Consider the following 14,866-nt stretch of genomic DNA (forward strand, 5'->3'; position numbering starts at 1 on the left):
AGAAATTCCATCTTGCCGACTTTACAGTTTCTAAGAAGAGCACAGTGTTTGAAACTTAGGTGTTTCATTAGGTACTTTTTTTTTTTCTTTCAAGATATTTCTAACTGTCATAGGAAAAACAATGACAGTTCCAGGTATTCCAGCTAGAAGAATTAAAGGTTTTCTGAGATAGGATTATGGAAACTAGTTTTTCCTGCTAGTCTAGTGAAACTTTTTTAAGCTTTAGAACATATTTAGCAACTTGAGTCAAGAGCATTTAAGAGACTAAGGTTCCACCCTAAAACCAGGCAGCTTAACACAGTGCTCAACAGCTTGCGTTGTGAATCCGTTGTCTCACCTCAGTCCCAGCGCTGCCACTTACTAGCTGCACTTTTACTGAACCTCAGCTTCCCCACTGGTAACTGGAAAATAAACAGTATCTCCCTTTCAGGGCTGTGAGAGAAGAATATGTATATAAAATGTTGGGCTCTGCTCGGCTCACAGAAAGTATTTAGCTCCACTTAAAGTGGAAACACCTCTACCCAACTAACTCCTGAAGTAATTCATAAATCAATTGGGAAAATTACATCATGCTTAATATAAAGAACATCAGGGGTCGGTACAATGATCATTTCTTTTATGACCAGAGGAAAATTTACTCTTCAGATTCAAAGCTGGTAAGTGTGTAAGGTGCAAAAGCTGAGAGCACAGCCCATCTCACAGATTGGGGGAGGAAGGTGAAGAGAAGCTACTGGAATTTGAGAAGCCCAGTTCAAGTGGCATGGCACCTCAAACGCAGGCCTGACCCAGACCCCTGTCCCGAAAGCCTTAGCACACGCCTCTCCACGGCATGCCCACTCCCTCTCGAGATGGGGCAAGTCCTCAGCTACCGCAGCTGTGGTGCCATAATTATTTGACTAGTGTGGACTCTTTTGCTCACCACTGTGTCCCCAAATCTAGTCCAGCACCTGGAACATAGAAAGTTCTAGAATGGAGGAGCTGGCTGCCGGCTGAGAATTCCCAGGAAGCTGAATGAAGTTCAGCTGCTTATAGCCTGGGGTCAGCTTGGGGGCTCTCAGGTAGTTGTCTAAGGTTAAAAACCAGAGACCTGCCTAGGAGAAATCCATACATCCCCAGGTATTGCCATCCTGTATTACCACCAGGTAAGGCAACAGATTAAGACTTTATATGCTATCTTTTCAGTTAAGAGGTGAAAATACAAAGATATACTTGTAAATTGTTTGTTTGTTTGTGCCTTTAACAACTTAAGATATGTAAGAAACTAATAAATGACTATTCTGGGGGGAAGAAAGGGATTGAGACAGGAGCAAGATTTCTCACTGAATGTCTTTTGTTGTCACTTTGATTTCTGAACTATGTAACAACTTTAGTGAAATATACTTTTATCTAAAAAAAGTACTTTTAAAAATGTTTTAAAAAAACGTGGGTGAGGGAGATGAACTTTAAGCACTGTTTAGAAAGAGGTTAATCAAGTTTGATAGTTCTTTTACTTTGTCCTCTCCTTGTCTACTTAGCTTGCAATAAATTTCTTATTAAGGTCCAGCAGAAATGTCCCTTCTTCCACCATATTCTATACAGGCCTTCCAGCCTTTGACTTCTCTTACCTAGAATGATTGTTTATGTATATAAACATTATTTGAAAGCTTCTAGAAAACAATAATCACATCTCATTTTATTTCTGATTTCTCCCTACACTAAGGTCTCTCATAGTTGATTCTCAACAAATAAAATACTGCTTGAATGGGGAGTTACTGCTTAATGGGAAGGGCGTTTGTTTGTGGTGATAAAGTCTTGGGAATGGTGGTGCTGATGCAACACTACCATGCTGCATGCTCACTTAACTTTGTTAGATATATGACATATACATACTTAACACTGCTGCCAGCAAAGTTCACTCCAGAGAGAGGTCCAACTGGGGATAACTTAAATCTCTAAGTCCTTCTCCAAATATTTTCTAGGAATATACTAAATGTTCCATAAACACTGGCTTTAAAAATGACAGCCTACTCACACGAAGAGTGCTAAGTTTGAGAAAAAGCAATCGTGTTGATAACAAGAGCATATTGTATAGGATAAACATGAAACCATACATTCTTTCACTCACTCATTCACTCACTCATATTTAAGGACTACAAAGGATCTTGCAAACTTTTTCTTTATTTACTTTTCAATAAAAATAGATTCCTCATTCAACAGAGAGCAGTGACAATAATTATCAAACAAGAGGAGCTCAACAAATGCCAAACACTAGTTTTCAAGTCCCACGTCACAATTACCGTGATCTGATTCTCTCCTTTGCTACAGACTTCCAGCAGTGGTTTGGGTCACTTAGCTCTCTTATGGAGCTGCTTCTTTCCTACCACTCGCTCAAATCCAGAACTCCTGATTTGTGGCTCACAAAGTCCTTTGTAAGTGTCCAAAAATGTGCTATTTTTAGCCAGATCTGAGACACAAAGCTTGTTTTTTAATGGATACAGTGAACCCTGGTATTTATGACATAAAAGATCCTCAAGAAAGTAAAATGGCAATCTGTGCTTTAAAAAAAATGGATCCTTTAAGGCTAATAAATTCCCTTCCCAACTCACTATTATCAGACATAACAGCCACATGAGTAGCTGACAAGACCTGCTGTTTCATGACTGAGAACATGAAACTTTAAAAACCACACCACTGAAGGCCCTCCTGGTGGCGCAGCAGGTTAAAGCACTGCATTAAGAAGCTTAAACCACTTCCGCATTGAGTTCGATCCCCACCTGCCCCGGAGGAGATCCACATGGCGTGGCAGACCTCTCCTGACCCACCCGCTGCTCCCCTCAGCAGTGTGTTTCGTCGATCTGCCTGTTCTGTTACCCACTCTGTTCCTGGTGAATCTTCTCACCCTCCGCATCTCTGGCCTGTACCACAGTTCTGTATAAATAAATAAATCTTTAAAAAACAAACAAACAAACAAACAAAAAACCACACCACTGAATGGAGGAAAATGGCGGGAGCTTTCTGCACAGCACTCCTCAGGCCAGACTGAGACAGACACAGCCCTCCCTCCAGAACTGGACTCCTGCCACCTTTCCAAAGGCCACTGGACTTGTTTCTTAAACACTGGACTTCAGCTCTCCATCCTTCTGCCCTGGGGATCCCTTCTCTTTAAGCTGATTGTCACAGTCTAGGGAAATACACTGACTTTCTGTGGGGCTGACGGCATCTGAGTCCAGTCTTCTTCTTTTCTTCAGTTGGTACACATGGGATTTGGACTTTATATGTGCTGAAACAAAACCAAAACAAACAAAAAATCATTAGAATTTCCTAGACTTAATCCTGACAGGGCATAAGATTAACTACACAATTCTCTAACAACAGGATTAATACACACAATGATAATAGCTGCTTTTTGCATTTAACGTTTTTTCCTATTTATTTTTAAACACACTTGTTTATCTTTTCACAATGCAGAATCTCCTCCCTCAGGTGCAATCCCATCGCTTTCCCACCACCACAGTGCCAGTCTTCCACCCTGCTCGACCACACTTCTTCCTCCACTGTTCTCTACTCTTTCCTTTCTCCCTACCCTCACTATGTGTTCAGATCTACAGTCTGCTTTCAAGAGACAGCCTTACAGTTTGTCTGATCATTTGGTTTCTCTAGATTCATGTAAGTGAATCCACTGGTATTGATTTTTCTCACTTAGAATAATCCCTTCCAGTTCCATCCATGTTGCCACAAATGGCATGAGTTTATCTTTTTTTGATTGCTGATAATATTCCATTGTGTATATATATATACACACACTACATTTTTTTGACCCACTCATCTGTTCTGGGATAGGTTGTCTTCATACCATGGCTTTTGTAAATAGGCTATTATAAACACGCATGCAGATTTCCTCTCGGATTTAATATTTTTGTGCCTTTTTTTTTTCTTTCAAAGATTTTATTTATTTATGCACACAGAACTGGGGTACAGGCCAGAGGTGCAGGGGCAGTGAGAGGATTCAGAGACAGAAGTGGGGAGCAGAATGGTCAGAATGAGGAAGTACACTGCTGAGGGGAGCAGCGGGGGAGATAGGAGAGGCCTGCTGCGCCATGTGTCATCTCCAGGGTGGGAATGGAACTTGCACGAAGCAGCCGCAGCCAGCTTCACAATCCTGTGCTTTAACCCACTGCACCACCACGGAGGGCCAATATTTTTGTGCTCTTTGGAAAGATAACTAGTAGTGGAATTGCTGGGTCGTACGGCAAATTCACTTTTAGTCTTTTGAGGAACCTCCACACTTCTTTCCACGGGGCCGGAACAATCTACTTTCCCACCAACAGTTAACAAGATTCCTTTTTCTTCACACCCTCGGCAGCACACTAGCAAACCAGATAAACCAAACATGTATCAACTGAACCCTACAAGGTGCTTGATATCCTGACCCTTCACAACAATCTTTCAGGACAGCACTATTCAGTTCATTTTTCACAGAAAGAAAATGAAGTTCACAGACGTCTTAAAAATCTGTCCAAAATCACACAGAGGGTTAGCTATCTGGTTTACTAAGAGACCCAACCTCCCAGAATTGGGGTTCCAATATAGGGTTGCTTCCTGTTACAGATACATTTGAACTCTCATAGTGAAAAAGTCACAAATCTAAATCCTGTTTCAATCTGTCTTGCCTCAGGCCTACAGCACTCAGCACTGCCTTTCCCACTTCTTCCTTGCTGGAACAGGGACACCGTATGCCTGGCTCAGATAAGCCATTTGAAAGACTAACCTGCGAGGCTCATATTCTCCAAGCACAGGGATAACAAGAAGCATTCTTCTCTGTCACTTCTGAGGGTCCACAGAAGCCGTGAAACTGAAAAGCCACTGCTGCCTGATACCAACTTCTGACCTCTCACCCCAGACAGTCCCAGCCCTCTGATGAGCTCACACATGCTCCCTTTAAAAACTAACCTGTTCTTTCTCAAGCAAATCTTACTTGGGTATGCCTAAAGAGAGAGACTAGATTAAGTTCTCTTTTATATATTTATTAAAAAATTTTAAAGAGTTTAGAAACAAAAATAACTAAGGAGGAGGTTAGAAATCAAAGAAAAGTTTAGTTGGGGAGAAAAGTCAGCTTTGTTCTCCAGCTAGTGCCTAAGGCAAAAAATGGGCTTCTGGACAGGCTCTCCATGGCAGCAGGAGATGGGAGCGAGGGCTTGACAGATGGCACTATAGAAGGGCTTACACAAGCTAAGCTCACAAAGGCTCACAAATGTTGCTTCTCTAAGGCTATCCCTGAAGGACATTCGACAAATCGAATCACTAAGTTTCCTTTAGAAAAAACAATCCGACACTCTCTTTCTCTGCCCCTTTCATCATTATAAACCAACGACAATCGAGGCTTCTTCGGCTGCTCGGGCAATCACAGCCGTCCCCAGTCTCTGACAATGGAGTTCATTTTGCCAGAGTTACCAGTTAAGAGAACTAATCATTCTACTGGTTGGGATGGTGAGAAAAATCTACTTCTATGAGAATCCCATGCAAAGCAGTGCTCTAAACAGAAGGACTCCAGCCGCTGGGTGAACTACAAGCCCCAATATGCCTAAAACGAATGAGTTTTTAAATGCAATGTAAATTCAAGACTTGGAGGCAAAGGTCCTCTGGAGTCTGATTGGATAACTATAGAAATCTGACAGGGGAGTTCAATGTGATCACAGAGCTGATCCTGGGTTAGTCAGGGATACCTTAAAAAGAAAAATACTATCCTTGACTATTTCTTTACACAATTTCCCTTACTGTCACAATTCCCCTTAACACTTTTCAGCACATCGTTTTAACACCACCATTTCAAGGTATTAACTTAAAATTGACAGGAGACACCAATTGTGAAGAATGTCCTCTTGAGGAATAAATGCACTACCTGTCCCTCCCAGTTGCTTCTGTTTCCTAATGGTCTCTCGGTGAGCTGCCTACTGATTTCCCATATAATCCTACTGATATTTTACCCCCGCTGAGATCCAAACGCTAAATGTCAAGAAACTCCCATCAGGCAGGATCACCAAAGTTAAAGAAGCTCTGGGAAGCTGGCTGCCAACCTTTCGGTATAAAATACCTACTTAAGCTCAAGTTGAAGGCATATGATGTTCCCTTAAAGTTGAGAATACAAGATATTTTCCCAGTTTGGGAAAGTCTCCATGAAATGTGAGCACAGACTCTTAGAGAAATCTGGCCATCCCTTTTCCAGTAAGCACTAAACCTTGCAAAGACCCTGAATCTCATTGAGTCTGTGGGGCCCACCCTCCCAGACATCGCCATGCTTTCCCTACACTCTACCTGTCCATTCTCGGTCCCCAAGAATGATGCGATCACAGAGTTCACATGTATGATAACTTCTTTTGTTTTCAGTTTCATTGCATGACATCTTTATTGGAGCTGCTGTAGGTTTAAGACCCTGAAAGAACAAGGGGGGACAGGCAAGAAGAATTTAAAAAGATGTGGTTATTATCTGATAGCAAAGGTAGGAGGATTTTCCTAGGGTTGGTTCCTTTTCTCATCCTGAGAGCAGGTGGGCTGTAAAGAGACTTTAGCAAAAACTTTATGTGAAAGCAGAAATGCAGCCTTCAGCAACTGAAAAGCAGCCAGCCCTTCTGTGCTACTCCATGGAAAAGGTTCCCTGACATAGCAACAAAGGTGTCAGCTAAGGAAAGCTGTCCAAAAACCAAACAGACCGTACCATGTTTAATAATCACCTGGATGAAACTTTGCACGATTTCCAGAGCAGGTTCAAGGACAGACTCCTCCCATTTGGAGACATCAGATACTTTTAGGCCATACACCGGGGGAACACTGGGACCGGGTCCTAATGATGACAAAAAAAAGAGTGAGAAGTCAGCCTCTAAAACGTAATCTGTTCTGCTCCTTTCTCCAAATTCTCAGGCCAAAGAAATAAACATTCTATGTCATTCATTCTAACCAGAAACATGAACCAAAAACTACATACAATCCAAGAAAGACCAAGATGACTGACTGGCCTAAGGCCAACAAGTCTAGCTGTATAATCCAGAGAGTCGGGTATAGGACCTTCTATATCACTCAGGAAAACAGAGTAGGGTTATAGCGATAGTACACTGTGTGAGCTACAATAAAGCACTATATATATCACAGGAGGAAAAAAGTAACTATTTAACATAAATGCCTACTCTAAGTACTGTATCAGCTTACAGTCTATATATACCACTCTCTGTGGTAACAGAGTTTTCTTTAGGAACAGACACTAATCTCAAGTTTGTGCATATCCCTTCGGCAGTTTGGCATTCACAAAACTCACTGATACCATACCCAATGTAGGGCCAGAACAGTTTCAGTTAATGAGCCGCTGATTCTGAAAACTATAAAGCCTAGGAACTGAAGCAGGTGAGCCCCTTCTTTTAGGAAACAGCTAGAGGGGTATTCAAGAACACCCTCTGGTAACTACTTCTGAATGGAGATGTGACTGGAGGTAGCCAATAGTATAGCTACAGGCATTTCATCCACCTGAATCAGCCAGAATTAGTTTATCTGGTAGCTTCCCCAGTCTACGGACACACCAGTTGATCTTCTGCAGTTAGGTTACGTTGGCTGCCTACAGGCAAAGAGCATCGCCACACAGACAAAAACATCAAAGTCCTTGGGATGCCAACGGCTGGCAGGTGCTGGTCTTTTGATTGGGCCAACCACAAAGAAGATTCTTCATAAACGGGACTGGGCTGCACCTGCCGCCACATGGAAAGGTGAGACCGGGAGGGTGCATGCAGCATCCACAGCACACCTGGCCTTGGTAAGCTCTGCACCTGTTTCCAGGCCACTCTATATTTTCCTTTCCCCTCTAAGTCCTTTTGTTGGGCTTCTGTGCCCTGTCTAAGCACCTTTCAACAAGTTCTCGGCTCCCAGCTGCTATTTCTGGCTTGGGTCCAAGGCCAAGCTGGGGTGGGGAAGTCCCTCTGGCTTCTTGCCAGAACCCTATCCCAGCAGACCAGCCCTGGCCAATCACACTCAGCTCCTGATTTACAAGGCAGCTGTGCCTTTCACTCTAGCACAGGGCCCGAGCCGGCATACACATGAATGAGGAATGGGCACACGATGCACTATGCCCTCAACCCCTCCTGACTCAGATGGGGGTGTTGTTGTGGCTTCACCACAGAAGGAAGTTCTAAACCATTACAAAAAAAAAAAAATCTTTTGTTACAGACTAATTGTCAGCCCCAGGGAGAGGAGATGCTGCATTAGAAACCTACAGAGGGGAACTTCAATTTCAGCTGACGCAAAGACTCCTTCTATCTAATAGCACATGCCGAGAAAGCTAGGTAGTAGAATAATATGTAAAGAGCCTCCTGGCACCAGAACCACACTGGAGAGGAGCACTCCGGGAGAGTGAGAGCAAGAGAGAATTTCAGCAGTACAGTGGTCAACACATTTACCAAGGTGCTTATGTTCCAAGACACTGGGAGCAGGGGTGAAGGCCTAAGCTGTCCTTATCTGTAACTGCAAGCAGAAGCTTAATGGCAAAAGGTAAATAATGGATGATTTGGAAGCCTATTAAAAATGTGCCCACAAGATAACGATGGGGTTTCACTCATGTTTAATCTCCGTTAAATTATTCTCCTTTAAGTTCATAACCACACAATTTCTTATCCAAGGCCCAATACTAATGCTGTCCAGCTAAAATTATAGCTGAAGGACAAACAAAAAAGATAAACTCATGCCTTTTGCAGCAACATGAATGGAGCTAGAAGGGATCATGCTTAGTAAAATAAGCCAGAAAGAAAAAGAAAAATATCGGATGGTTTCACTCATAGCAGGAGCATAAAGGACCAGGGGAGAAAACAATAATAATGAACAACTATACCAGAGATATTTTATGGGGGTGGACTGGGGAATGGGATCAAAAATGGGGGGTGGTTGAAGTGCACTGGATTATGGTGATGGCACACAGGTGAATCGGTGATGGGAAACCCACGGGGATTACAACTGAGATGGAAAACGGCATAAAATGATGTAAAATTAAACTATTATAATAAAAAAATTATAGCTGAAGGAAATAAGAAGAATGTTATGAAGAATGTGGACTTTGGAGTTAGGCCCGTGTTCAATACTCTGCTAGGAGGTTCTGGCAAGTTATTAAACTTCTCTAAGCCTCCTTTTCTTGATCTACAAAAACGAAAGAATAACTACTTGACAACTCTATAACATATTGATAGCAGCAGATTTAGGGTTAAAAGAACAAGAATTTCCTCCCCCTTTTCTTAAAAGTGCTGCTCAAGGCCCTCCCTGGTGGCGCAGTGGGTTAAAGCACAACAAGAAGCTAGAGCCACTTTAGCAAGAGTTCGATCCCTGGCCCAGGAGGTGATCCACATGGCGCGGCAGACCTCTCCTGACCCGCTGCTCTCCTCAGCAGTGTATTTGTCAGCCAGCCTGTTCTGCTTCCCACTCCATCTCTGATGAATACTCTCACCGCCCCTGTACCTCTGTTCTGTACCCCAGTTCTATATGCAAAAATAAATAAAAAGTGCTGCTCAACTAAAGTTACAGTTGAACATAAACCTGAACACTATGTTGCTGCTACTAAGAGAACTGGGGAAGATTCTGTCTTTGTGTACTGCTCACCTACTCCAAGAACCATTTTTATCATTTTTTTAAAGATTTGTTATTTATGCATACAGAACTGGAATACAAGCCAGAGGTGCAGGGGCAGTGAGAGGATTCACCAGAGACAGAGTGGGGAGCAAAACAGGCAGATCAATGAAGTACATTGCTGAGAGGAGCAGCAGGTAGGTCAGCAGACGTCTGCTGTGCCATGTGGGTCACCTCCGGGGCCAGGAACTGAACTCTGCTGAAGCAGCCGCGGATAACTTTATTGTGCTGCAACTTAACCCCCTGTACCATCAGGGAACCATTTTAATTAGAAAAGCCTCCTCAGGGAAATTTGACTGCTAAAATCAACCCTGAGCACCAACTCTGTCAAGATACTGCTGCTATTTGCTCCTATTTAACTACAGACTGTACTGTGTGGTCAAAGCATAAGACATTCTCTTCATTGCAAGATGCTTTCAGAGATGTCACAGGAAGATATCCCCTCACAATCATTTATACAAGACTCTCCTACAGACCTAGAATAGGTCCAGAAACCTAGGTGTTCTCTGGGTGAGCTGAGAACATTTATAGTGCACCGAAAACAGAGACAGGGGTAAAAAAGAAACACGAGACTTACTACTCAAAAAGCGATTTTTAACCCATCGGTTCTGCTTCCGGGCATATCTCTTCGTCACCTGTTTCAGAGCCTCAATACCTAAAACATAAGGTATACATAAGAACCTACACATATCTGCTGTCAACCTGGCAAAAGGAAGGCCCTCCCAGCCCAGCAGAAAGGACAGCTGCCATTGCAGCACACAGTGACCACTCAGTACATGAAAAGTTCAACTCTGAACTGAAGGCCATTCGGGCCAGCTAGCCTCAGCTTTCTCAGACCATACCCACAGGGTGCTCTGTCACCCAAGGATGTCCAAGGCTATTTACATGGAGGAATTCACACCTTTCTTTAGAAGCTGGTTACTAGTCTCTGGTGTGCATTTTCCCTCAGTGATCAGGTACTCGTGAAATTCCTTGAAGCCAATTGACTGGAAGATACCATGCTGATAGTCCTGGCTGGGAACAGGAGAGCATCAACAGGTGAGCCACTGCATCTGAGAGCTAACAGGGACCATGTAGATGATCTAGCTGAACAATTCAGCTCACAGATGATGAAATTGAGATCCTTAGCAGTTATTTTCTCTCTGAAATCCTTCTTCCTTCATACCACACCAGTTCCAGGTTACTTTCCTTGGAAATTAATTTCTGGGAATGTCTGACAGATTAAAAAACTGCAACTGTAATCAAACACCCTTCCTACAAATCTTACCAATCCCAAGGACAAAGGCTAATAAACCAGCAGACCCAAAGCCGTATTATGCTTATCTTCTTTTGACTGTAAGTTAGGCCTGGAAAGGAGATCAAAGTAATAGCCAAAACCTCACCTATTTTCAGCAACTTTCTTCTCATTATAGCGTCTGTGAAAATCTCTTAGTTCATCCAAGAGCCCAGCAGCAAGCATGTCATCCACCCTCTTATCCAAGCGCTCATCTAGAACTTGAATCAAATTAGCCCATCAACCAGCAAGACGCATTAGGTACCTATTATACACTTACATGATGAAGAAAAACTGCCACAAAGAGGACTGTTTCCAAATGGAACAACGGGTCCAACATCCAAAAATTACATAAAAATTCATATTTAGTCACACTTAAGACTCTGCAACTCCAATAAAGAGCCATGATGAAGCATATGTCTTCTTAGAATATAAAGAGAAAACATGAAATTACAGTTATTAGGAAAAACAATTATTTTATTCTTGCATGGAATGTATATCCACTGTTTGCTTTTGAGACAGCTAAGAGCCCTTTGGTATACCCTTCTTACTTTTCTCCAGTGTGACTGTTACTGTACTTTGTGTTATTTCACATTTAAGAGCTCTCAGATGACAACCTGGATAGGAGCAAGGAACTTAAATCCAAAGCTATCTTAGGCATATCTTGAACTACTGAGCAGACAGAGGAACAAAGAATAGAGTCATAATCATTCAGATGGAGTGGTCAAGTACAGCTTTATTATCACAGAAATGCTCAATTGTAGGACATTTTTATTTATAAAACTTTCATTTATAAATTACCTGTTTCTATAAACCTGTAACTGAAATTAAATTTAACCACAAATTTTCACCATTTTATAGGTGCTCTTCCACATCTCTGCAACTGTTTTTTCTTGGCCTATCTTCCTGAAAAAGGTCACGTCTATTGAGAACTCAACATTTATGAGGCACATTCTGGGCACACTGTATGTATTACTAATTCCACTAATACTCCACGAAACAATGATAGGTACTACTATTATCTCCATTTTATATAAGTGAAACAAGAATAAATAAAGGTAAACTTGCTTAGAATCTATGTAGCTAGAAGATGGTGAAGGAAGAATGTGAATCCAGACAGTCTGGCTCACAGACTGAGTTCTTAAATGCTATACTATACAGTCCACAGAAATCTTATTTCCAGACCTAGCTCTCATACATTACCTCTATAAATTGGTCTTGACCCCCAGCCCCCCAGAGAATGTATATCATCCCTTCCCTGTAGCTTCACAGCACTCTCTAGTGCTGCATTTATCACAATATCATATATAATCATTTGCTGTCCACAAGATTGGGAGGAGCTCAAGATCAGGCACAGTCTTATACTCATCCCTGAAATTCAAATACTACATAAAATACATGCTACTTCATTGAATGCTTACTGACTGTTTGGCATTCAGAACATTGTTAATACTTTAGCAACAATATAATAAAAAAAAAAAAAAAACCTGCCACATACCATCAGGCTAGCTAGTTAACCATTTTACCCATTTCTCAAGCCTGCTGCTTCTAGACTCATCAGTGACCAACCTCCAGGCCAGCCTCCATGGGGGCATAGTGGGGAGAGTTAGCTCTCCCTTGACAGCAGCCTGTCTTCTCCTTCTCCTTTGAACTTTCCCAGGACAGCTGCCTCATTCCCACTCCATCTTATCTCAACTCCTAGTATCTTACCCTAAAGTACACCTCCTCCCTTTCTAGACAAGTAGCGCTGTCATGGCACTGATTGACTAAAGCAACAAGTAATGGCAACAACAGTAAAATTAGTAGCAAACACTTGTTTAGAGCTTATGAGTCACTCAGGGTTCTAAGCACTTATATTTAGTAATGTATTACATGAGCTCTATCAAATAGGCCCTAGGATACCCAGAGGCTTTTACCTTTCTGGTCAGTATGAAGCCAGAGGATGCAAGGGTTAGGGAACCTCAGAGGGCCTCCAAGAGGACCACCACCTTCTTCTGCATGTTGACGGTGAAGAAATTCACTATGAGTGATTCCTGTTTCTTCAAAAACTTGCAAGCTCCTAAGTCATTTCAGAAGAGAGAGGGTAAACCAATGTTACCTCAGTAACAGGAAAAATTTTAATTTTTAAATAAATAAATACAAGAGGAGGGGGCACACCCATAAAACCCATTAAAAAATGTTCTCAAGTGAAACAAGGAGAAAGGCTACTTGTCACAGATGCCTCTTTTTCAGTTTTTTTTTTTTTTTTTTAAGATTTATTTATTTATTCGTACAGAACTGGGGTACAGGCCAGAGATGCGAAGGGTGAGAGGATTCACCAGAGACAGAGCGGGAAGCAGAACAGGCAGATCGACGAAGTACACTGCTGAGGGGAGCAGCGGGCGGGTCAGGAGAGGTCTGCCTCGCCATGTGGTCGCCTCCGGGGCAGGCGGGAATCGAACTCATGCGGAAGTGGCTTTAGTTTCTTAGTGCAGTGCTTTAACCCGCTGCGCCACCAGGGAGGGCCGCCTCTTTTTCACTTTTATTGCACAATCCCCTAGAGACATGAGGGCCAGGGCTGCTCCCACCCTACAGCCACTCAAAAACTTTAGGTGAAAGAAGAAATTTATTATTCTTCTAAACATACATAAATATTTCTGAAATCATTTAAACAGGTTCAGATTTCTTCTATACAGAAAGAATGGGGCTTACGCACTTTCAGGTAAGTAGTAAAAGAGCTTGTTTGGGACACTTTGGTATAAGCTAACATGTCTAGTCTTGCTGGAATGCCTTTCCCACAGTACAAAAGTATGTTGTATATCCAGCTCATCAACTTTCTTTTTAAATATGTCTAAAATTAATAAAGAATGCTTCTGACTAATTCAGAACTCTACCAACACGAAGATCACCAAAGAACTCACATACTGATTCTTCAGTAACCACCCACTCTGTATCTATTATATTATGCAGCACTCAGTAATTTAATCCCCAAATCTATACTTTATCACTCTGGTGATTGCAACTTATCAGTTTGAAAGTGATCTTTCCCTTCCTGACCCAATTACACTTCCTGAAACCCTAACACTCAAAAGCAGAAACCCCTTGTCTTTCTGAATCCTGGTCACTTGAACAGGACCTATGAGGAAAAAATGTAGTAACAGACACCTGTTACTACAGATGTTACCTAGAAGTTAGACTACAGTCTCAAGATGGTGGGAAAAGTCCTCCATCCCTCTCATAGAGACAACTGATTCTTACTAACACAATTTTCAACTCATTAATCAGACACAGCATAATGAGCAGAGGTAGTTAGAAAGAACTGACTAATAAAAGGATAGGATAAGGACAGGCCCAAGCACCAGTATATGCAGATAAAACAACAGAAAACAAACGTTCATCATAATTTTCCTGTTTTCCCTAAAAATATTTTAAAGAATTCTATTAAAACATTTAAAATAATGTTTGGAAACTTGAAAATATAAACTTCATTTATCTAGAATGTGCAGTCCTATACTCCTATTCTATTCTGTTATATTCTAGGACATGCACCAGGGTGGTAACGCCATCAATGGAACAAAAATAGACATTATAATGGTTGTGATCTTCAAAAGAGCATAATGGTCAAAATAATTTTATTCTTTAGTATTGTTTCATGAAGGGCAGGGAGGAAGGAAAGGCATAAATAGGGAAAATTTTTCTAAATAAGCTTCTGGGTGTGTGGGGGGGAGGAATATTGAAAAAAGGGTTACGAAACACTCACCTACAACCCTCATGTAATGGTTCATAACTCAGGCCTCCCTGGTAGCATAAGGGGTGAAATCTCAGCACTATAAAGCTATCAACAGCCACTACAACATGAGTTTTGATCCCCAGTCAGGGGGCTGACCCATATGGCACAGCAGACCTCTCCTGTCCTGCCCACTGTTTCCCCTCAGCAGTGTGTTTCAGCAGATCTGCCTGTTCTGCTCCCCACTCTGTCTCTGGTGA

General features: G+C 42.0%; 1 protein-coding gene across 2 annotated transcripts in view; it reads right to left on the reverse strand.

The window, feature by feature from the left end:
- Positions 1–2,887: 2,887 nt before the first annotated feature.
- The window catches only part of TRIT1 (tRNA isopentenyltransferase 1), a 32,502-nt gene continuing 20,523 nt past the window's right edge, over positions 2,888–14,866 (reverse strand). For both annotated transcript variants that reach the window (XM_004678838.2, XM_012722710.1), the window contains exons 5-11: positions 12,817–12,959; positions 11,010–11,121; positions 10,529–10,641; positions 10,205–10,282; positions 6,708–6,817; positions 6,292–6,409; positions 2,888–3,259 (exon numbers count right to left, since the gene is read on the reverse strand). In XM_004678838.2, coding sequence (XP_004678895.1) covers positions 3,090–3,259; positions 6,292–6,409; positions 6,708–6,817; positions 10,205–10,282; positions 10,529–10,641; positions 11,010–11,121; positions 12,817–12,959 — 844 coding nt within the window. In that variant the 3' untranslated portion in view covers positions 2,888–3,089. The remainder of the gene's footprint in view (positions 3,260–6,291; positions 6,410–6,707; positions 6,818–10,204; positions 10,283–10,528; positions 10,642–11,009; positions 11,122–12,816; positions 12,960–14,866) is intronic.

This window comes from Condylura cristata, unplaced genomic scaffold (genome assembly GCF_000260355.1).
Source record: "Condylura cristata isolate star-nosed mole 26May11 unplaced genomic scaffold, ConCri1.0 scaffold00008, whole genome shotgun sequence".
NCBI classification, from domain to species: Eukaryota; Metazoa; Chordata; class Mammalia; order Eulipotyphla; family Talpidae; genus Condylura; species Condylura cristata.